General features: G+C 37.2%; 2 protein-coding genes across 3 annotated transcripts; one reads left to right on the top strand and one right to left on the bottom strand.

Moving 5' to 3' along the window:
- Positions 1 to 4,230: 4,230 nt before the first annotated feature.
- Positions 4,231 to 7,844, top strand: LOC147852788 (protein PLANT CADMIUM RESISTANCE 10-like). The gene is made up of 3 exons (XM_087333551.1): positions 4,231 to 4,533; positions 6,319 to 6,545; positions 7,462 to 7,844. The coding sequence occupies exons 1-3, from the start codon at positions 4,353 to 4,355 to the stop codon at positions 7,633 to 7,635; spliced, it is 582 nt and encodes a 193-aa protein (XP_087189677.1). The 5' UTR covers positions 4,231 to 4,352; the 3' UTR covers positions 7,636 to 7,844.
- Positions 7,845 to 9,429: 1,585 nt separating this feature from the next.
- Positions 9,430 to 13,985, bottom strand: LOC147852787 (pentatricopeptide repeat-containing protein At3g16610-like). Of its 2 annotated transcripts, XM_087333420.1 has the most exons (4): positions 10,571 to 13,985; positions 10,365 to 10,492; positions 9,749 to 9,790; positions 9,430 to 9,581 (listed from the first exon to the last, which is right to left on the bottom strand). In XM_087333420.1, exon 1 carries the CDS (start codon positions 13,952 to 13,954, stop codon positions 10,781 to 10,783), a length of 3,174 nt encoding a protein of 1,057 aa, XP_087189546.1. In that variant the 5' UTR covers positions 13,955 to 13,985; the 3' UTR covers positions 9,430 to 9,581; positions 9,749 to 9,790; positions 10,365 to 10,492; positions 10,571 to 10,780. The 2 variants fall into 2 exon arrangements, with proteins under 2 accessions (XP_087189546.1, XP_087189545.1); XM_087333419.1 differs by lacking the exon at positions 9,430 to 9,581 and having other exon boundaries at positions 9,630 to 9,790.
- Between the last annotated feature and the right edge of the window lie 10,331 nt (positions 13,986 to 24,316).

The following is a 24,316-nucleotide window of genomic DNA, read 5'->3' as shown; positions in this document are numbered from 1 at the left end:
TGGTTCAAATTTTTAATGAAAAAGCATAGTTTAAGAACTCAGAAGAGTGATATATGTTCTGACAAACGTTTCTCTATGCATTGTCTTCTCAGATGTGGGATTGCCAATGGATTTGGACCACCAATGAATCATTGTCATTTTCTATCTTGATGCTGTACATGAAATGTTGTAGTGTTTGGAGTGACAACTACATAAGAGATGCCTATCTGACGTATATGTTTCGGTTCTCATTTTAGATTATATGGAATTTAGTTTTTTTGCATTTTTCTCAGGTAAGAACCAATAAAGGAATAGAGAAAAACAATGGAAATGCAGTATACAAGCGTTTCGAAATGGAAAAGACTGCTGACCATCACCAGTAAATTATGTGTTAATATTCAGAATTTTTTCTTATTTCATATGATATTCAATGTATATGTTGCAGTTTTATCTAAAGATGAGCTATCTGACCAATTTTGTTGCTCTTCGTGGAATTAGGCATGCATATACACATCTACCACCTCCTAGGCTTAAGTATGTATCTGCATCATATTATATCTTAGTATTTCGTTTATCCTGCTGAGACTCATGGCCATACCACAGAGTTGATAGTCTCTCCATGTCTAGTAGATTATCTGCTCTTGCCCATGTAAAAGGAGACATTATAATGACCCTAAGACTCTTGGATGTCCGATGTATACTGTACTTTGGAAGGGAGTCTTCACTAACATTGAGTTGCAAGGATTCTATGGTTTAGCTCAACACAATAACAGAATCTCACTACTGGTATCTCACTAGTGGTGCCATTTATAAGATGAGATATCAGACATCTAAGTTGGTGCATTGAAGATAGTGAATATCATGTACTTCAGAATTCGTTACGATCCATTGCAATCCTAGAAACACAACTTGAACTTAATTGCTCGCTTATGTGTTATTAATGATAATGATACACTTTGGATGATGTCGGAACCCTCTGAGACCTCCGATTTGCATGGTGTGAGAGGCATCTCTGGTTCATTGGACTTGTAGGCTGTGGCCCCTAGTCGATAGCCGTTCCAACTATTATGATGCAGTTGTATTGATGGTTCTCTCTCTTCCCCTTGTATATCCTTGAATAACTGAGGATGTATACTACCTTGTATCTGGGTAAGGTCATTGTCAAAGGAGATGGCAGGGTCATGCATCAACCCAAGTGAACTCTTCTTTCTCATGAAGGTGGTCCACTGTCTTGGGATTAAATAATTACCCTCTTCTTTGTATATTTGCATGCATGCCATATAATGAAAAATAGCAAGGTGTATTTGATAGATGAGGAAAGAGAGGAAGTTTTACTAACATCCATTAATATCCATTGATTAGGGGCCAGCCAATCCATTAGTGGAAGAATGACATGAAGTAGGACCTCATTGAGCGTGGGTATCTCATGGAGACAAAAGAAAATGCCATTATTGAGTAATATTTTAGAGCATACCATTATTGAGTATAGAATAAGCTACTATATGAAATTGTTTATTACTAGCTACCTACAAATTGGATGAGTTCTCATCTAATTTTAAAGATGTCCAATAGACTAAAACTGTGGAAATAAACTTGCTCTAAAACTCTTATGCAATCTTAGTCTTAAGCCAATTCTGCTAGTTTGGTAATTTGCTCTATACCAAACCCTCTTAATTACATGGAGTAGGTCATTTGGTTTTTCAAAAGGTTGTCCAAAGATTCCATGTATGTTTATTTTTGTCAAAATACTCTTTATAAAATGCATGATAAGTTTACATAAGAGAACCAAACTTATGGTGGAATGAATGATTTAAAACCTCATTACAAAAGTATGACTACACCCCTTAGACAAAACCCTAAGATTGCGTCGATGCAAAGAAATAAAAGCAAGAAAGATTATATAAATAAAGGAATTTTGTTCCATTTGAGTTATAGGCCATGTTGGAATTGTCAGTCATTTGACTTTGTAATAGAATTATTGGAAAAGTACTAGGATACCCTTGGAAGTTCGTCTATTTACTAGAATGCCCCTGGAAGTTCCAAATATACCAAATTACCCTTATGTCCAAAAAATTACACTTTATAAAGTAATTATACACTCAAATCTTTGGGAAATAGGGCTAGTTCGGGTCCATTTCTTCCATCTTTGGTAAATAGGGCTTGTAGATTTGAGTGTATAATTACTTTATAAAGTGTAATTTTTTGGACATAGGGGTAGTCTGGTAAATAGACGAACTTCCAGGGGTATCCTGGTACTTTTCCCTAGAATTATTGAAAGAGACCTTAGGTTAACCTATGACAAAAGCCAATGATTTAAGTATGTTCATCTCTAAGAACAAAGCCAACTTCAATATGTGCCTCAATGTTTCATTTTTATTAACATTCTACCTGTATAGAGTTCCAAGTAAAATATAATTTGGCTTGCATTCTCAACAATGTGCTTTCTAAAATCCAAGGAGAAGTATTCCTTACAAAGAGCCCTATTATTATGGAAGCTTATTGAACCATCTACAACTCTTGTAATGTGTAGTGTTTCTTAAATCACGGTGATAGGGGTCTTCTCAAGGACCCAATTATTGGGAATGACCCTCTATATTGTAGTGTTTCTTTGAATCCTCCAATGGGGATGGGAAGCTTCTTGATAACCTCTCTCAACACAACATGCAAAAGTGTTTTGCCGATTAACTTTTCTTAAATATACGTCGTTGTGCCAACAACAAAAGTTAATTTGAGTACACTTTCCTCTAAGACAACTTCCATGTGAATTTTTGCTAGTTTTAACAATATCTTATCCAATATTTTTGCTAGGTGATGTGTAAAAAACCCATCACCTATATATTATGTATTGTAGCAATACATCTTATGCCCAAATAGATGTTACCCCTATCCTTGATCAGAAGCTGAAATAAAATTCTAGTTCTAATTTATCGAGTAGTTGAACTATACACCACCAATACAACCAAAGAAAAAGGTTATAGACCTCCCAATCCACCCACCAATGAACATATGGACAATGGAAATTTGCTCATGCTTCAAATATACTTGTTAAAAACAATGATTTTGTAAAAACTAGAATTACAAAAGATAGACATATGTTGTTGATTTGTGCTATACAAAACTTACTTCATGCATAACATACACAACATGCCACTCTACTCTTAACTCAGATGCATTGATGAATGACTAAAAAAATCATAGAAATGAATCATTGTATATCTCCATGAAATTTAGCATTGAACATTCTAAAAGCTAAACATTGGAGTATTATAGTCATATGTCTACAAAGACACAAACACAAAGTAGGGGATAAAATTTTGATACTTTCCATGAATGAAAGATGTGCGAGCTGATGGCATTGGCTATGATAGAGACGTTGCAAGGCACTTCAACATGATAAGACGTGAAGTTGAACAAAATTAATTAAAGCATTGAAAAGTCAAGATTATAAAGCTCCAATGTGTAAAACCACAGAATGACCCCCAAAAAAATCTTAAAAGACATCACCCTTGGTTGGAATTTGTGCTACGTGACCCATCAAGCCACATGACATGATGTCTCGACTAGAGCTATACCAATCGACTTAAAGGAGATCTATACTAGAAAGGCACCAACTCGGTTATTATACATCAAGTGCATCGAAAAATGGGGACAACAAAGATCCAACAACGAATATTACAACCATACTATATTTGTATGTACAACTCAAAGGAAAAGCCACAATGTTGGCCTCCAAGTTTTTTGTCCACGAACTAAAAACAATTGTGCCTAAAACACAAAAGTTATGGTTTTGCAAGGTGAAAATGATGCCATATTCCCATGGCTGCATTTACTTCTCATTCTCTCGTCCATGAGAACTTTGGTCAACCAGCAACACAACTGAATTACATAAAATTTGCATTGTCATATTGAAGTGTCACTAGCATTGATCATCTTCCTTCCCGGATTCATCAATTCCAATGCTCTTCTTGCATGTTGTCGTCTCACCAAACATGATATGAAGTTGAGACCATCTTTAAAACATAACCCATCTCCTATTATTCCTCTCGGCTTTTCATGGATTTTTCGAGAGAGAGCGATCGTTCGGCTTCGTGATGAACATTGAAGAGTAGAAATTTACATTAAAAAAACATGAATCCATACACACATACATATACATATACATATATGATATACCTATACCTATACATATATGTATATATACATGTAACATATATATGTATGTATGTATGTATATTTACAAATTACATATACAGACACACACGAATACCGTGCCATTAGAGCTTCTTCTTCTCCCACTAGGGTTCCCCTGCACCCCTCCTCTCCTCTGACTTGATCTCTCTCAGATCTCTCAGAACAGCCCTCAGATCTGCTCCATGGCTACCGCACGATCTGACCACATTGGGTATCAGTTTGATTTCGAAGATGATGACTATGCTCCCTTGTCTTCCCCCACAGATACAGATCAGAGGCGGGATGATCATCTTCTTTCGTTGCATCGTACCCCTCAGAGATGGGGCTCTGGCGTCTGTGCCTGTTTCGATGACATGCGAAGCTGTAAGTCCATGCGATCTCCTGTTGTGTGCAAACATAGTTATTGCTTATTCTATTGTGTTGATTTCTTTATATTCGCATGGTATTGTTTAGAAATAAATCCCTTATTCTGTTTGAAAAGGGTGGGAACGGACAGACCGTTTTATAGGTTTAGCTCGTGACCCATGTGAACAATAATTGTCACACAGCAGCCCTCTCCAGCCGTGTATGTGTTGGAACTTAAAATGGTAGAAAAATAGAAAACTAAGAGAAAACCGAAATGAAAAACTAAGCTTGTTTCTTAATTTCAGTATTTGGATCTTCCATGAAATTTATTCTTTGGTTGATTAGAAGCCTCCTATCGTTGTTGATAGTTCTGTACTTGTTAGGAGTCCTCAGAAGCTTGTACAACATTGTTGGAATTCTGTTTCTGGCATGCTGAGGAAACATGTAATGTATTCTCTATTTCAGTTCAATATTCAGCCAATCCCCAGTTGCGATTTTCAATGTGTGCACATATCTTCCTCTAGTTGTTAAATTTCCTGATATTAACTATTAACGAGGTGGCAATTTTACTCCAACTTAGATCTAATTTGGGCTGTTCCTCATTTTGTGTTGATGGTTTCTCAACGTGGTGGAGTAAAACATGAACCCCTGTTCTCTTCTCCCTTTCTTTTCCTCTTATGTGCACATTCAGATAATCTTGAACATACCACTTTCTTTTTGGATGATTTGGGCCCAGCTGGACTAAAGGCACTTGCTGTCATAGTTTCCCTGTGGTAAGCATTGATTCCCATGTGGCCATGGGGAGGCGATCATGTGGCATTGTCCTTGCTTTCTATATTTGAGTTTCTGGGAGAAGCAATACGGAGTACATGGCTTTCCTCTTAATCCCTAAAGGGTGAATAAAAATTTCCTCTGTATCTACTGCCTCTCCAAATCGGATTTCCTAAAGGAGAGTTCACACCATACATGCATAAAAAACTATCCCTCTTACCTCCCATCTTTGGAGTGTGCTAAATTGGCATATGTTCTCAAATTCATAGTTAGAAACATTTTCGTAGTTAGAAACATATGTCAAGTGTGTTGACTAGGTATGTCAATACTGATATATTTGAAACCATGGACCATTTCAATTGCCTCCTTTATAGTACACCGATGATCACTGACTTTCAAACTTGACAGTGCTTAGCACCATGGCTCTGGTCTTGGAGACATTGTCTGCTACGCCACTATGTTCATATAAATCATGGACCTTATCTAGAAACTTTTTCATTCTCAGCTTAGAATATGCCAAAAGCTCAACAGTCTACATAAATCAGAATCAACACTATGAAAGGTTCAATACCTGTTTCATTTCCATGGTGCTTGTGAACTCTCTGGAAAAGTCTTTGGTTATCTTCATCGTTCATCTTAAACCTGGCCACCATTATTTTCCTGCATGTTAATACTCCAAGTTTTTCCATTTTTTCTCATAATTTTATCCTTCGGAAGTCTGCTGGCTTGAAATCCACAATGTTTATTTTGGTCGGAAGCCTGCTTGCTCCATTGCCTATTTGCAGAGTTGATGCTCAGCACTTACTGCCTCGAAGTCTAGCTATACAATATCTCACCATAATCATACTATTGTCTGTCAACTGATTTCTTTTCCCTCTTTTTATAGTGTCCTGATTCAAGTATCTTTGCAATCTCAAGGAATACTTTGTGCTGTTGCGTGTTTTAGCCATCCTGTCCATTTCAGCATATCTGAGCATAGATGAAGTGTATTTTAGAGAGAGAAATTTACTTTTTTTATTGGTGATAGTACAGGTTGCATGGGTCTTTGGTGTCCTTGTGTATTATTTGGCAGAAATGTGGAAGTCCTAGAAGGAAGACCGTGGACAGGTCCTTGTATTATGCACGTGCTGCTCTGGGGAATTGCTGCAGGAATTGGATGTAGCATGACACATGGAACGTTTCTGGGTCTACTTGGCTCTTGTGTCCCCTGTTATGCTTGTGGCTACCGGAAGATGCTGCGGTCCAAATATAACTTGGAGGTATGTTCTGTAATAAAATTTGTGCTGAAATAGTTCTATATACAAAGGCTTTGTCTGCTATACGAGATGATTTTCATGTATTCGTAATGATCTTACAGTGACTTTTTTCCTCTAAATTTAACTGTTTGGCAAATTATGCTTGTTCTTAAGAGTGTTTGAACATCTCATTGTAAGTCTGGCCAATATAAAAAACTTTCCACTGCTTTTGATGTGGCATCAATTCCACAAAATTGTGAGCATAAGTCTTTTATTTAGGCCTTACTGCCACAGTTTTTCATGCATCATAAGGAACCCACCTCCAAGATTATAATATGCATTCTACATATTAGTTCGTTGTAATACAATGGCTCTCCCTCTCAACTTGTACGGCCACTTAGTTTGACTACCTACCTAGCATAGGTGAGTGCCACATAGCTGGACAGCACGCACCCTCCAGAAGCCATAGATATATGACCCTTGTCCTAACACACTTGATCCTTATAAAGTCCATAAAGTACATCTATTGGGCTTGAAGTACTAAAGACCAGTTATTCAAACTTCACTTCTCTTAGCATAACAATCAATGGAACTTTGCCTCCCTAAAGCCCACATCATTATAGATGGGAGGAAGACAGTTTGTTACTGTACAAGATCTTATGAACGACCAAGGGATATATGTCACTAGTTCCCTAGAAGTGCTGGATAAATCTGGTGGCCAATCAATCAATGGAAATTTCAGGTCCCTAAAGCCCACATTATAAATGATCGGAAATTCTACAGCTTGTCAATGTACAAGATCTTACCAAGGGATATATGATGCTAGTTCCCTAGAAGTGGCTAAATAAATCTGGTAGGAAACCTAGTCATCTGTGCTATTTAAAAGTATTTGATTTGACTGGTTAAGTAGTAGTTTCTTAATGTGCACATTTAATTGCAGGATGCTCCTTGTGGTGACCTTGTAACCCATTTATGCTGCCACCAGTGTGCATTGTGCCAAGAGTATAGAGAAATTCGTGACAGGATGAATGCAGATGCAAGCATTTCACTGGAAGTACCATCTAATCAGGTTATGGAAAGATATCCAACAAGCAATGGAACATCTTTAAAATGACTGTTACAAATGATTCATAGTGCATTAGTAATATTTTGAACACTAGTCTCCAGAATTTTGTTCCAAAAATCTTTATCCTTGCATATAGTCAATGATGCCACATGGGTTTGTAATATTTGTGGTTAATCCTTCTCGTCAATGTTACTTGTAAATTAGTAATGACATTTGTAATTTTAAAATATGCTCTTCTCGTGTGTTTATAAGCATAATTGGTGAGAAGATTGAGAGATTAAACAGTCATTGATATTTCATTGTGCCTAATGTACCCGTATTTCATGATGTCTTAATCTTGGATTCTTCTGGTGATAGGCTAGTTTGAGTGTGCCATTAGTGAAAGTTGTATGCCCATATTCTTCACATTCCCATGTGGAGAAATTACCTTTAAATTTTGATTGTTAATTAATGAGTAGGCAACACACTCTTGCATTCTACGCACAATCTTAGGTAAACTAAAATTAATATGAACAATGATTAAAATTAAAATGTGTGGTCTCAGAATTATTAGGCAAAAAAGCTTTCATGTTTTAAGTTACTTATTTAGAGTTAATTGGATTACTTGTCGATTGTGACTTCTTGTAACCCTACCAATGTTTGATGTTCAAGTGACACTACACACTCCCCACAATTAAACTTAACTTTGGTCCAATACAATCTAGTCATTTTGCTATACATGTCAATACTAACAGTGCATTGATTATGTGGTTGGTCATGTGTCACTCGTAAGTTTGTAACCACATTGATGACCCAATAATGCATCAATTACGTGAATGGTTGTTCCTTGTGACCACATTTAGTGACTTTACACCTCCCATTGAAGTTGGCCTGGCCCAATACAAATAGTATCATTACATTCACATGTATGTTTCTGCCATCTGGCTCCTCAATGTCATGACAATAATCATGAATGTACAAAAATCTCATTCCATTAATCACTCACCTTGAGATCATCAAAAGAAAGCAGACATCTTCTATGGTGATTGGGATGATCAAAATAAAGAAACCTTGTCCTATTTATGAGATTGAAATGGACATTTACATTCAGTGATTATCTGTATAGACATCTTCTATGGGTAATCTAGGTGATCAAAGAAAAAAACCTTGTTCTAATCATGAAATTGAAATGAACCTTCTCATATGGTGATAATCTATGTAGACATCTTCTGTATGCTCCAAATGATTAAACGAAAGAACCCTCGTGATATTCATGAAATTGAAATGGACACTTTCATATGGTTTGTGATCATGGGTTCAAACTCAAACTTGTTGAGTAGCCAATACATGTGTGATATGCTTGAGCAATGCAACTAAGCATAAAGGACATTTTCATAATTCTCATGGAAACGAATTAAACACTCCTACTCTTAACTCAATTTTATCTGAATCCAGTACTTGTTTCCTATCTGGATATTACAACTGTGGCATGGTTGTTTACACAAACAGAGCATGGAATCTAACACTCTTGGAGAATTGGATATTCTACAACACCACGCTCCCCAGGTATCTAAAATCCAGACAACAATTTATGCAACCTATTGACTGCATATTGTTGATTTGGGAGATTAAAAGATGGTGGTTCAGGTATAGTCAATGAAGTGCAAACACTACACCCATTGACAGAATGCCACATTGCGATCAATCAGAACTACCTGTATTGTATCAAGTCAGTCTGCCAAAAGCATAGAATCTAACCCTCTGGGGAACAAGAAATTCTATAATTCCATGTTCTCCAGGTATATACAATCCATAAACAATTTCTGCAACCTTTTCACTACATCTTGCTGGTGTGTTGGTGGATGGTCCACGTAGACCTTAAGGTATAGGCGATGAAGTGTATACACTACATCCATTAATAGAGAGGCCAGCACCACATTGTGAACTACCGAAACTACTCGTATAGTATCAAGTCAGTCTGCCCAACGGAGGATTTCTTAATTCTCAAACCCTTCCTGAGTGCGTGCTGTTAAGCTACAAGAATGAGCTCACACTTGCTATCAACTGTTGCAAGAAATCTCACCACTGGGTATGTCCCGTGAATTCCCCTTACTGAAAGAAAATAAACATACAGTATGGAAAATGACTGCATTAATCTGGAAAAAGATTGCTCCAAGGATACAGGTTCTACAATTCGAGCCCAGATGCCAAAGGTTCGCTGCATCTGTGGCAATATTGAATCTGATTAATATGCGATAACCAAAAAGAAAATGAATATGTTTCGTAGTTAAAGCAGGTAAACATCTTTAGTTAAATCAGGTAAACATCTTCGTCTACATACTTCTTTATCAGTCTTATGTTTCTTAATGATTGTGTGTATTTTCTGGCGGTGTTTTCTTCTCCTTTTAGGAGTTTGGAATTTAGTGGTGTTATTGAAAGTAATTAGATAATGATTTAACCAAATTGATAATGTGTAGTTCAAGTTCATTAAGCAAACTAACTATGTTACAGTTGCTCACATTGAGCAGGCTTTTCAAAGACCAATAATTAACCAATCAGACATATAAAACTTGTATTGGTAATCAAACAAATCTAACCAAGTTGTTCATAGTAATTTTGGAGTCATTTTCCTTTGAAATAATACATTTTTTATCATTAAATTGCAAATAAAAACTATATTATTCTTTGAGCTTAGTATAAGAGGGGCAGCTTCACCTTTTGCCCTTCTAAAAAATGAATCGAGGGTATAATTATTCTACAATAAGCTTTTGCAAAACAATTATGTAAAGTGTGCTTACCTAATTTATGACAAGAATCTTGACCCAGGGATAGAATTCCTCTGGATAATTAATCCAGAGCGCTCTTCAAACTAGCAGTTCTGCCATTGTCGTCATCTGTCCACCTTCCATGAAGCTAGATCATAAGTCTGCACATAAAATTATCTCAAATTTCTCAATGTTGTGTTACCAAAGAATGACAAAAGGTTTATTAACATTTAACTTACCAGCTCATGAGTGTGGCAAGCACATCCAATACCCAGTCATAGTCACAAGGATTTGTCATTTGCACCTTTCTATCTCGGGCTCCCATTTCCATCTCCTTCCTTTGTTTGGCTTCCTCTCATCAGCATAGAGAATCACCATTTTGGTCCATCTTGAAATGTGTACCATTACAGTTGTCATAATGACCAGAATAGGTAACGGCTCCCTAATGCTCAACTTCTAATTTCCTTTTGTGTGGTCGTATCTGCAAAAATATTAATCATGCATAAATGTGCAGCTGTGCTATTCTCATCCACTCCCATTGCATGATGGAAGGCATCTATTCCGAGCTCTATAGTGCCCCATTTCCGGCAGGCTCCTAAAACAGCATGCCATGACACAATACCAGGATGCAATGGCATCCGCCTGATCATTGCTAATGCTTTATCTATATGACCCGCACGTCCAAGGAGATCAATCATGCAAGTGAAATGCTCCAGCGTTTGAACAAAACCATACAAATTGCTGATCGCTCCAAAGAATATTTGGCCAATATCTACTAGACCTGCATGACTACATGTGTTCAGAATGCTGAGAAACGTCACTAGATTTGGCTCGACATCTTCCCGCATGATATTAAATAAAAAGAAAACTTTTTCAATTTCCCCCAGCTGGGCACATCCTGCAATCAGAGCGTTCCACGAGATCTGATCCCGATCTTGAAATACTTCAAACACATTCTGTGATTCTATAAGCAAGCCACATTTTGCATACATATCAATCAAAGTATTGGCAATGACACGATCTCTTTCTAGTCCTTTCTTGACTATTGCTGAATGCAACTCTTGACCCTTAAGAGCTGCACCAATATTACCACAGGATTTTAGGCTGCTAACATAAGTCACAGTATTTGGATGGATGCCTTCATGCTGCAACTGCTCTATGCAAATTAGGACCTCTTCATCGCATGCATTGTCTGCATACCCAGAAAGTAGCACATTCCAAGAGACGATGTCATGGATGGGGAGCCTGTCAAACATGTCCTGCGATGTGTCAAGCAAACCACATTTTGCATACATATCAACCAAGGTATTTCCAATGACAAGGTCATTTTCAAGTCCTTTTCGAGCAACCTCTGCATGCATTTCTTGACCACTAGATCTTGCTTGTGTCATGCCACAAGCTTTTAACAGGCAAACAAGTGTGACAGCGTTTGACGATACACTATCATGTTGCATTGCTTCGAAACAATGAAGTGCATCTTCTCCACGTTTATGTTCTACAAACCCTGCTAATAATGCAGTCCAAGAAACCACATTACGAATTGGATGGCTGTTATGAACTTTCCATGCTGCTGCAGAAAGTCCATTTTTGCCATACATATCAACTAAGGTGTTGGCAACAAGAGTCTCCCCTTCTAATCCCATTTTAATGATATCCGAATGTATTTCTTTTCCCTTGTTAACACACCCCATACGAATGGAATTTCTCAGACTATAAATAAGTGTACATGTATTTGGTGAGCAGCCCTCATTATGCATATGTACAAAACAATCAAGTGCCTCTTTATAATAGGCATGATTACCATAACCTTCGATAACCATGTTCCATGAGTTAATATCACGGCATGGAAGAGTATCAAAGATCTGTTGTGCTTCTGCAAGTAACCCACATTTTGCATACATATTAATCAGCATGTTCGCAGTAAACTTTTCTATTTCTAATCCCTTTGTAGCAATTTCAGCATGTATTTCTTTGCCCTTTGCAATGGCTTCCAAGTTAGCACAGGATTTTAGCACAGAAAAATAAGTGATGGCATTCATGTAAACACCTTCATGGAGTGCTTTTTCATGACACCTGAGTGCTTGGTCACTGTATCCATGTTCTGCATATCCTGAGATTAGTGCATTCCAAGTCACTGTGTCTTGAGATGGCAGATTATGAAATGTTTCCTGTGCCATGTCAAATAAGCCACATTTGGCATAGAGATCAACGAGAGTGTTTCCAATCAAAACTTCTCTTTCCAGGCCCATTTTAGTGATGTTGGCATGACTTTCTTGGCCCATTATTGCATCTCTCGAGTTGCAACATGCTTTCAAGATCCATACAAAGGTAATTTCATTAAGAAAGATGCCCTCGTTCTGCATCTGTTTGAGACATTCTAAAGCCTCCTTGCTATAGCCATATTCAGCATATCCTGACAATAGTGTAGTCCATGACACAATATCTCGAACCTTAAGTTTATCAAACAATCCTCTTGCTGTTCTGAGTAAGCCAAATTTGGAATACATGTCAATCAAGGTGCTACAAACGAGAAGATTTCCTTCAAAACCCTTTTTAGTAATCTCAGCATGTATTGCATGGCCACTAATGATATCCCCTTCACTGCTGCAAGCTTTCAAGATGCAAACTGATGTAATGGAATTCAAAGATATCCTTTCTTGTTGCATCTTCTCAAAGTGATCGAGAGTCTTTCGCCCATAACCTTGTTCGACATATCTTGCCAAAAGTGTATTCCAAGAAACTACATCTCGAAAGGGAAGCTTGTGCAGCACTCGTTCTGCCGTTAGGAGCATGCCGCATTTAGCATACATATCCACCAAGGCATTGCCAACTTCGCAGTCATGCTCTAATCCTTTTCTAACGATGTACGCATGTATTTGATTGCCCTTGACATTGTCTGCTACATTTCCACATGCTTTCAAGATACAAATAAATGTAACTGCATTCCAAGAGATGCCTGTGTGCAGCATCTCTGTAAAGCATCGTAGTGCATCCTTAGTACGCCCATGTTCAGCATATCCAGAAATCAATGTATTCCATAACACTACATCATGTTCAGGAAGCTCATGAAACAGTAGCTCTGCTTTCACAAAGGCGCCACATTTTGCATACATATCTACCAAGGAGCTATCGATGAAAATGTTTCTTCTATCCAATCCTCTTTCCAATAATATGTGATGTAATTCCATGCCTTGCTCTAGGTCTTTCAGCAAAGCGCAAGCTTTCAACAATGCCACAAGGGCATACCCAGAAAGCTGAGCAGAGCCATCCTCCTGCATCTCGTGGTACACAGAAAGAACATGTCTCGATTGACCCAGCTTATGATAACCTATGATGAGTGAATTCCACGAGGAGCATTCGTGGGTGGTGGAGGATACCCTGTGGGATGGTAGATGAGCAGGAGCTATGCTTCCAGATTCTGCCGGGAGTTGGATCCCAATGGTGGTACCACTGTGATGCCGCAGGTGGCTTGCAATGGTGGAGCCACTGGGGGCAAACGGGAGCAGCTTCTTCCATAACTGCCCGATATAGCTATAACTTGAGCTTCCCCTGCTGCTGCAGAGGGAAGCCAGCCCAAGACTCTCCACGGAAGGATTTGGCTGCAGCAGCCGCAACCACAGCATCTAAAGAAGGAACCTGAGGAACTTCTAAGAAATCACTACTGCTAAGTTCCTACTATATATATATATATAGTATATATGTATATGCTGTCTTGTACCAGATAATGACTGACTTGTGATTAAGTTGGGCTACCTCATTTTTAAGTTGGGAGAACTTAATAATCAGGTCGCCCAACTTAATCATGAGGTCGCCCAATCGCGATCGTCGACAGCAAAATTAACAGTCCTATTAACCTGTGACTCTAGCTTGGGATTACTCGTTGTAATCACAGAGTTATACAATCACTCGCTCTCGTTTTGATCAGTGACTAATCACATTGTGAACACAAGATATTGACATTTTACACTCCAATTAATCACATCTTTATCAGAAAATAAGCATAGCCTACTATCAAGCTAGGATGAATCCCCATGACCTTGATTTTATCACCTCATTGTCCGACGATGACCATTTCAATATATGGAACTCATAGTGGTCATGTATCAGGTAGTAGATTGGATGTGTACCATTTGCCGACGCACCCAAATGTCATAAGTTGTTGCAAAGATGACTTATTTGATGTTGGGTGTGCAAGGCATGTGGCATGGATGAGCATGCATAAGGAAGCATATTATAAGTCCAAGGCTAGTCCATTGGAACTTGTTAGCTATAGGTTCTTTATAATACCAAAGGAGGTCCATAACATGGAAAATATGTTAAAAATCGGGAGTGACATGTTAGAAGTTGATTGGTCTTTGATGAGGCAAGATGCCTATGCACTCCAAGATGTTGGGAAGGTGGCTCATGTCCAACCTTACTTGCCCAGTGAATGCATATCTTCATCCATGCAACCATTTATATCAATGCTTCAAGCTCAATGGATGTTAGAAATGTGTGAGTGATTGTCAATAAACAACTATTGGGCAATCAACTCCACATTTTAAACAAACCACATGAGCCATAATCATGGCATTAGTTTTCGTCATGTTTGTTTAGAACTTTGGTTTTGTCAATCTTTGATGTACATAACATTTTGTGTTGGGGAAATTGTTAATAGTTAAGTTTTCAGTTTGTGTATTTTTTGAAGTATTAAGTATTAAGTTGATTTATTGTTTTAAGGTCTAAGTTTTAAGCCCGATGTAACTCGTTGAGTTTGAAGTTTTAATGTTTTTAATTCATAAGTTTCTGTCGGGACCGATAATAAAAGATAAGAGTGATGGAAATTTGATATAAGAGAACACAAGAAGAAAGGAATGAAATGATAAGAGAAGAATGGGTGTATTAAGATAAAAAGAGAATGGATACAAGATAGGCAATGAGAGCTTAAGATTGTTGTTTATTCAAATTGGTTTAAGAAGACTTGTATGTCTATATTTATAGGTTCCCATAGAATAGCCTAGAGATTTCTATAATGTTCTAGACCTAGAATATTCTAAGATGTTCTAGGATATTCTAGAATGTTCTAGAGTTTTCATAATAATCAAGATATTATAAAAAGTAACTTTTATCATTTCAATATTGTTTTGACTTTTGTTGGATCCATAAAGATACCCTTAGATGAAATAGTATAATCCAAGAATTCTACTTGTTTGCTATCAAAACTGAACTTCTCAAGTTTGGCATAAAGACTAATACTTTCTTAAGCGTTCAAGTACTTTTTGGACATGTATGTCATGCTCCTATTGTGTTTTATAGTAAATCAACATATTATCTAAATAGATTATGAGAAAGATATCCAAAAAATCCCGAAAAATGTCATTTGTCATAGGTTGAAAAACTGCAGGTGCATTGGTGAACCCAAAAGGCATGATTGTATACTTGAAGTGACCATACCGAGTGCGAAATGCGGTTTTCCACTCATCACTCGGTCGAATTTGAACAAGATTATATGCGCCCCTTAAATCGGTTTTTGTAAAATGCTTTGCCCCACCAATGCGCTCTAAAAGATTGGAGATTAAAGATATTGCATACCTATTTCTTATGGTGACTTTATTTAATCCTTAATAGTCCATGACCAAACGAAGCGAGCCATCCTATTTCTTCACAAAAAATATATGAGCACCAACTGGAGACTTTGAATGTCAAATAAATCCATATGCAAGATTCTCCTCGATGTATTCTTGAAGAACCTCAAGCTCATTTGGTGATAGATTGTAGATCCAACCCCACGATGGCTCTTTTCTTGGTTGGAGGTCAATGGGACAATCATACGACCAATGCTTTGGAAGTTGTCAATATCCTAATGAAACTAACATGATGGTGTTTAACATCACCCAAACATGGGTAACAAGATCAGAACCAAAATTCTTCTTTGGAGAGGAAAGGTTACATACCCACAATCTTGCACATACTTAGGAGAAACATCCTCACTACCTATATTCTCTGTGTTGGAGGTTGCTTGTGCTCGACTTTCTTGTGGATATACATCCTTTGGTGCTCTTTGAGAGACAATGTGCACGCATATTATTCCTAGAACCTAAACTAAATAGTGGCTATTTGATACCCTTGTGACATTGAATCTCTTCTATGGAGTAGAAACTCGGGGACCAAGACTTCACAAGGTAATTGATTCCATAGATTTGAATGAATTCGTAGAAGACGAACAACAATTGTCAAGGAACAACTCAAACCAGCAATGGTGTGCCTTCAACCGCTTGTCATTGAATATGAGGCCCGCAATTACATTGAGTGCTTCCACTCCCTTTTGCAATATGGGAGTATGTAATCGACATGTCATATGCATTTAATTAGAGAATATGCAACTGACTTATCATATGCATTGAATGACAGAATATTCTCTATCTCACTCCCTTTAATGTTGACTCATAGGATTGCCATTACCACATCAACTTTTGTTGTTTTTGTTTCATTTGTATCCAAGTCACTATTCCAAAATCACTCTATAACATCTAGTAAGAGGAAAAAATATGCAAGATTTTAAGGAAGATTAATTATTATGTTTGTTGCTTTGTTGACTCCCTCCCATTGTCTTTTATGTAAATAAGGAATTAATTATTGTCGAGTGTTCTCTGGTAGATATTATATGTTTCTACCAATTTATATGTCTATTAGCCAAGTATTGCCTAATAGACAACTGCAGAAACTGAGTAACAAGCTTGAAATATTCCAATGACATGTGTGAGTTTAAAATATAGTCGTTCATCGATACATGTTAGAGCCCACCCCGTTATCTGCCATTTGAACCATTGCTTCCATGTGACTTAGCTCACATGCATTGTGATGTGAGACAAGGCGTTGGGGCACAAGTGATGAGAGTGGCCGGCTATGCACACTTTGCCCTAAACAAGTTTGAGAGTTTGAGTATCACACTTTGATACAAGGCTTTGCCTTTGATCATATTCAATCATGCTTTCCACATCTCTTCGATCGAGCCCAATCCTTGCACAAATTTCTCTTACAACCATATTGTGCACTCTTGATTGCAACATTCATTAGTAAAGTTCTTGAACATCGAGAATCGCTACTCACTTTCACATGTATCACGTGAAATGTAATACTTCGAAGACAATAATATAATCTCTCTCTCTCTCTCCCCATATCTGTATATATGCAAGCATCTCACTTTGCTTTGCCATTCCTGATAATCATCGAATGTAGACCTGTTTTTTCTCATAAGATGATTTTGGCCTTCAATAGCCATCAAAGAACATTTATGTGTTTATGTATTTACCTCTTTAAGATGTGTGGATTTATTTGCCACTTTGAGCACTCCTATACAAGTAATATATAAGCTGAAATCATGTCGAAACGCCGTTTTTCCTTATCTAGAGGCTGTAAACTTTCTCCTGTTTATGTGGTTTCTATTTGGAATATTTTGCCTAAAATCTAGCTCACTCCCATAGGACATTTTTGGCCCTTATCCACATGGTGATTAGACATATAATTTAATTTCATCTCTGTGATGGCTCTTGCTTGACCTCTAAGGACAATAAAAAATGTATCTATCCATCTCCTAGTAATGGGTTGAATGCCAATATCTCCAAAACAAAGGGTATGCTTATTAAGGCTCTCAACTAGGATAAACCATCTATTGTAAGAATTCTTGAAGCTTATTTTCAAAGAGTTTTAAAATGTCCAACAATACTTTCTTCGTTTCGTCAAAGGAAAACTAGTGAAACCCACAAATTCTCCTATTGCTTGAGATTGGGTAAATTCCAATTGAAGTAATTGACATGGAGAGTGTTGTGGAGTACATATTTGAGACTAAAAAAACAACACTGAACTACAAATAAAATGTTTTGGAGGGATCACCCTGCAATGATGAACATCAGCCTCAGAACAGAGAGTGCCCCAAGACTCTATTGTAGATAGATCGAGGAGATCAGACAGAGATTGTCCCATGTTGCACATAAGAAGGCAACCAAGTTGGTATTAAACCTTTATGAAACTCATTCAAAGAGCCTTGACACCGGACCCACCAGAGTATCTCATTCCACACCCTTCGATTGCTATAGAAGGAAGCTAGCTATATTTGAGCCGGGTATTTTACCTTAAAAAAGCATCTTAGACATTATTTGGAAGCTGGTACACATCATCATCATACTTGTATGTACGAGGAGATCATGTAAGCATCTCACTTTCAATTCCTATTATTCTTACACTGTTTTTATCATACCATTTCCTCCTCGCAAACAGACAGAAGACAACTTTTGTCCATCTGATATTGTCTTGTAGACTGATTTTGGCCTTTAATAGTCTTTCTCTCTCTCTCTCTCTCTTAGGCCATCCTTGGATGGCCATCAGGTTCCCACTTGGTTATCAAGAGTCATTTGTGGCCAGTGATTGGGTAACACTAACCAGCTCGGCTACTTAGCGAATGAAGCTGATCATGAACTGATCGGGAATAAAAGTCTCCCCACCTTCTGGTTTCCATTTAGTTTCATACATAGGTGAGGTGATCGGCCAAAGGTTACCAGGATTGAGGATACATAGTCAAGCACTGCTCAACACGCTAGATAGCTTAATCACACACATATCTTAGTATTTAGTTCCTTACAGAATATTTAATCATGCAGTAGTTAGATAATAAATTGGTAGAAACATATCATATCTACCAGAGAACACTCGACAATAATTGATGTCCTTATTTAGATAGAAGACAATGGAAGGGAGTCAACAAAGCAACAGACATAATAATTAATCGTCCTTAAAATCTTCCCATATTTTTCCTCTTACAAGATGTTATAGAGTGATTTTGGAATAGTGACTTGGATACAAATGAAACAAAAACAACAAAAGTTGTTGTGGTAATGGCAATCCTATGAGCCAACATTGAAGGGAGTGAGATGGAGAATATTTTGTCATTCAATGCATATGATAAGTCAGTTGCATATTCTCTAATTAAATGCATATGACATGTGGATTACATACTCCCATCATCCATGTTGCAAAAGGGAGTGGAAGCACTCAATGTAATTGCAGGCCACATATTCAATGACAAGCGTTTGAAGGCACACCATTGTTGCTTTGACCTGCTCCTTGACAATTGTTGTTCATTCTTCTACGAATTCTTTCAAATCTATGGAATCAATTACCTTGTGAAGACTTGGTCCCCAAGTTTCTACTCCATAGAAGAGATTCAATGTCATAAGGGTATCAAATAACCACTACTTAGTTTAGGTTCTGTCGAACAATATGCATGCACATTGTCTCTCAAGAGCACCGATGAACACAAGAAAGTCTAGCACAAGCAACCTCCAATACGGAGAATAAAGGCAGTGAGAATGTTTCTCCTAAGTATGTGCATGATTGTGGGTACGTAGCCTTTCCTCACCCAAGAAGAATTTTGGTTCTGATCTTGTTACCCATGTTTGGGTGGTGTTAAACACCATCATGTTAGTTTCATTAAGGTATTGACAAACCTTTGTCCATACAAAATGATTTTAAAGCATTTAAACGTCTTGTAGTACCTCCAGAGAATTGGAGATCAACATAAAGTCATTAGCACACAGTAATATGTGTATGTGAACTCCAATCGTCTCTACATTTGTGGATGATGTTCAAGCTTAAGTGATTGTGTTAGCAATTGATGTTTTTAAAACCATGGGAGTAACTTAACATTCAATGTCTTTCCCTGATCCATATCTTAGTGATCCATGGCGGCTTTTCCAGGCTTAAACATGTGTGTCAGTCCGTTGTAAAATTATTCACAAGTTGTATTGATGAAAATAAAATAAAATATCCTATATTGCTCTAAAAATCCCAAGTTGCACAAAAGCAAAATGTATATGTGCATATGTAGACAACACACATATGGTTGCCAATATTCGTTTAGAGCATTTTGAATGATATTAAAATATTTTCTTCTCATTAATATATACTTAATGAATAATATAACATGTTGAATGGACTTGTGGTTGACACTAGGGTTATTATTGATGAGGTATTGGACTCAAGCATCGCTTGACCCTAAGTAGCCTAATATTATAAGCATAGGTCATGCCTCAAATCAAGTAAAAAATATTACACCTCTAAATAATTTAAAACACACACAACTAATATATCGATCGATTTGAATGTTAATTTTGAAAGAAGTATTAAAATCTTGAGATATCAAACATTTTATTGATATCTTAAGAAAATGTTGATTATTAAACTATTGTTGAATAATTACCAAACTAATAATATCTCAAGATTAAAGAAAATAAAGAAAAAGGAATATTGATTTTTTGCTCATTTGTTCTTGGGTCTACCAACAATCTCAATAATCGCCAAAAATAGACAACAAAAGAGAGAGAAAATCATTAGTACAACTCTAGTGCAAAATATTACAAATTGAATTAATGATGAACAAAATAATAAGATATTAAGTAAACAAATTGGATTAAGAGCGCTTGACACACCGATCACCCTCGAGCAAAGGACATAAGACGAACATAAAATACCATCAGTTCCTTATACCATCAAATATAGTTGAACTATGGGTTTGAAAAAGGAGCTTAGCCTCACCAATAGAGTCTTGATAATGTCTCAAGATGCCCAACTAAAGGAGTTAGTTATCCCCCTCAACATATTGCCTCATGCCTAGGTCTCCTAGACGACACCATATTGTCGTGTGTTATATGTCCTTATGGGTTTGTTTAAGTCCTTAGGACAATTAGTTTCCCAACTATTCTATCCTTTCTTCTTCTTCTTTTTTCCAAAAAAAAAGATGCTACATTAGTATTAAAAAACGTCCTAAGGCTATACATACAAGAATTCCACAAAACCCCTTTTTTCCTACATTCTAACTGTTGGCTTAAATAAATACTTTGGTGTAGAGTAGAACTACTCCACCTTATCATAAATCCGTCTATAAAATATATGTATGTCCCATATGGCATGAAATTCTAATCGTTTGAGCCCGCTTGTTGCGTATTACCTTTTTATACTATCCATCAAACCATTGAGATTATGCACAATCTTTGTCCAAATCCCAAGAATTATTTGGGCAGGTCTTTCAGTCACATTTTGAAATACCTTCAAACATCGAGCCTTCCAAATATACCAAATTGTAATACTACTTACCAATTGCCATATTTGAGGTTTATCAATCTCTATATGGGCATTCAAATGTATCAATGTTTTTTACATCAAACCATGTCTCATCGCAATAACATTTGCAAACTCCTCTTGTTCATATACCATTGGTTTATCTTGTACCCCATGTATACAATGCTTGAGGATATACTGGTATTAATTATGTGAGGATTCGTTTCCATATTTCCATAGCAAAACCACAACTCCACCAACAATGCTTATCAATCTCTACTAGATCCGTACAGAAAGTGCACATCTTGTCTACATTCCCTTTTTGCTACATATTAACTGTATTAGAGATTAGGTACTAAAGTAAGCATAAAATAAGGATATATCAATGATAGATCTAGAAAGAATAGAGAGAAAAGAGAGAAAGAAGGGTGCCGATCCACCCGACCACCCCCGAGCGAAGGGATCGAGACGGACTCGAGCCTCGATCGGCGTCCCATACCACCGCCTTGGCGTCGAGTCGTACCTGGACGATAGCGCGCTTGCTACAAGAGTCGTTCCACTCACGGACAGAGTCTCGACGTAGTCAATGCATGCCCCAATGAGGGTAGCTAGGCCTCTTATTTATAGTAATTCTCAAGGCCCCCAGCCATGTTCACACTTGGCCTCATGGGTTGTCTCAATCCCGAGGATTAAAAGTAATCCTCCCCTTCTTTAGACTCTTTGTTTAACCCTCACACTTATCCACGTGTATAGAATACTACGACAATTCTCACCACGGGATATTATATGGTCATGCCCGTAACAAACTGGTATAGATTTATGAACAAAAAACGAACGGAATAAACAATTTTCCTACTTGTTTTTATACCCCACAACCATTTCCAAAATTGTTTAAGATGTTGTGGAGAAGACCCATTTTGTCTCCAAAAGACATTTGTTGTTGGTTCTTTCCATGATCTAGCACCTAATATTTTCCTACCAATCTTCATTGAATATTGAAAAAAGGGCACATATTTAATATTATCTTAAATCCACACCTTCCAATATAGTTCTCTAGGATCCCAAGTTAATCTAGATATTGGTCTCCTTTCCATAATCCAAATCCTCCAAAAAGAATTCACATTTTGTGGCAACTATTCTATCCTTAACCCCGTCAATTTAGTTTTAGAATTGAACCATAAGCTTATGCCTATAATACTTGGTGTGAGGAGAAAGAAAACAATAATGTTTATGTTTTAAGTAGAAACTCACACCAAATGTTAATTTTATCTAGGCTTATGTCTATCATGAATTTAAAGGAGAAGTGAAGCATAATTCTCAATTCAAACTTGTCTTTTTCTTCTCATTTATATGAGACTCATAGATATAGGTTCAAAGGGAATTTCTACTTATACAACAAAGATTGTATTTTTTTTATTGATATAATTTATTTCTATTCTTATTCGATGAGATCTAAAGATTGTATACTTTTATTCATTTAGATTATTTCTAATCTCAATCAAAGAGGTCCAAAGTATTCCCTTTTTAACCATAAAGACACAAGGCATCACAAGAGGAGCAAAATTAAAGAATATTTAGTAACTTCGAATGCTAAAAATGGAGCAAAGAGGATGTTGTAACCATTGCAATTTCCTAGTATGCCTCATAATTAGTGGGAATGCAATTCTATTGACTTTGCCACACATACAAACAATCAATGGAGGGTATGAAATAATTTATTTTGGGTTCTAAGTTTTCTAGCTATTTATTTGATATGAAGAAAGTGTAAATGTTCATGTAGCCCAATTGGTGGTAACGAAAAAATGATGTCGCTTGGCAAATGCCTAAGAGCACTGCCCATTCTTAAGGAAACTTTGCGTGTAGTCTGTAGGAAGTCACAACTAAAGAATTACACTGACAAAAAGGAGCAAATGTATTGATAAAGAAGGAGATGGTCTAGGTTGATTGATGTGACTGCAAAACAATCATGGGGTAGAGGCTTCATTTTGGAGATTGAAGTTTGTGTATGTGCACAAAGGGGAGGCACCTGACGAAGGTAAGGAAACGAGAGGGGATGAGAGAGAGAGATTCACCATGTGTATTGTGTAACTAATGTTATATGACATAGGCTACAATCGATTAATAAAATTTCACATATTCTTAGGTGATGCAATGTATTGTTGATGCATAATCCACATGATGAAGAACTTTTGGATCATTGAGTTTGGTCACAGGACATCGTGAATAGTTTATATTATCAAAGTTATAAGAAGGCAATACTACGTTGTCGTGGAGGATTCCGACCATTAGCAGAAAGGTCTGCTAGATGCGTGTGAACAAGGGAGTGCAAGTATGCACATAAATTAGGACTAATGTACAACGAATGTAAATATCGAAGTATTATTAAGTAAAAGAAAAAACATCTTTTATGAGTACTTACGGGACCTCGAAAAGAGAGGTAGAATAATAGGACGTGATGGGAATTCGAGGGAATCTTGGGAAATCTATGACAAAAACAATTGTCATAACTACTTATGTAACCGATCCTACTTCAGCTATAAAAGGAGGAGAGGAAAACTGCTTTGGGCATCGTCATTTTGGATAGGAGAAGGTGGTGCTAGATTGTGTTCTTGAGTACTATAGGTTTCCTGTTTTGCTCAGCCGGTTAGGCGGTGTGAGGCCTCTGCTCACGTAGGAAGCCTGTGTGCTCCTGACCAGAGACTCACCGGTCTGCGTGTTTGTTGAGCTCAAAGCTCTGTTTTTTGGCCCAAGGCCAAATCTGTATTCTTTCTCTGTGTTTAATCGATTATTTGGCATTGTTGTATACGGGTCTCTCTCTCTCTCTCTCTCTCTCTCTCTCTCTCTCTCTCTCTCTCTCTCTGAGCCATGTCAATATTCTTAACTTGTCTGTGGTG

Source organism: Azolla caroliniana, unplaced genomic scaffold (assembly GCF_043228905.1).
Source record: "Azolla caroliniana isolate FFs.n. ecotype wild unplaced genomic scaffold, voAzoCaro1.0.p SCAF_17, whole genome shotgun sequence".
In the NCBI taxonomy this organism is placed as follows: Eukaryota; Viridiplantae; Streptophyta; class Polypodiopsida; order Salviniales; family Salviniaceae; genus Azolla; species Azolla caroliniana.
This window is presented reverse-complemented; position numbering and strand designations above follow the sequence as displayed.

Coding starts and splice junctions, on each gene's coding strand:
- LOC147852787 (XM_087333420.1), bottom strand. CDS start 13,954: ATGCTGTGGTTGCGGCTGCTGCAGCCAAATCCTTCCGTGGAGAGTCTT.
- LOC147852788 (XM_087333551.1), top strand. CDS start 4,353: ATGGCTACCGCACGATCTGACCACATTGGGTATCAGTTTGATTTCGAA. Junction 4,534..6,318: donor TTTCGATGACATGCGAAGCT/GTAAGTCCATGC, acceptor GTGATAGTACAG/GTTGCATGGGTCTTTGGTGT. Junction 6,546..7,461: donor GGTCCAAATATAACTTGGAG/GTATGTTCTGTA, acceptor ATTTAATTGCAG/GATGCTCCTTGTGGTGACCT.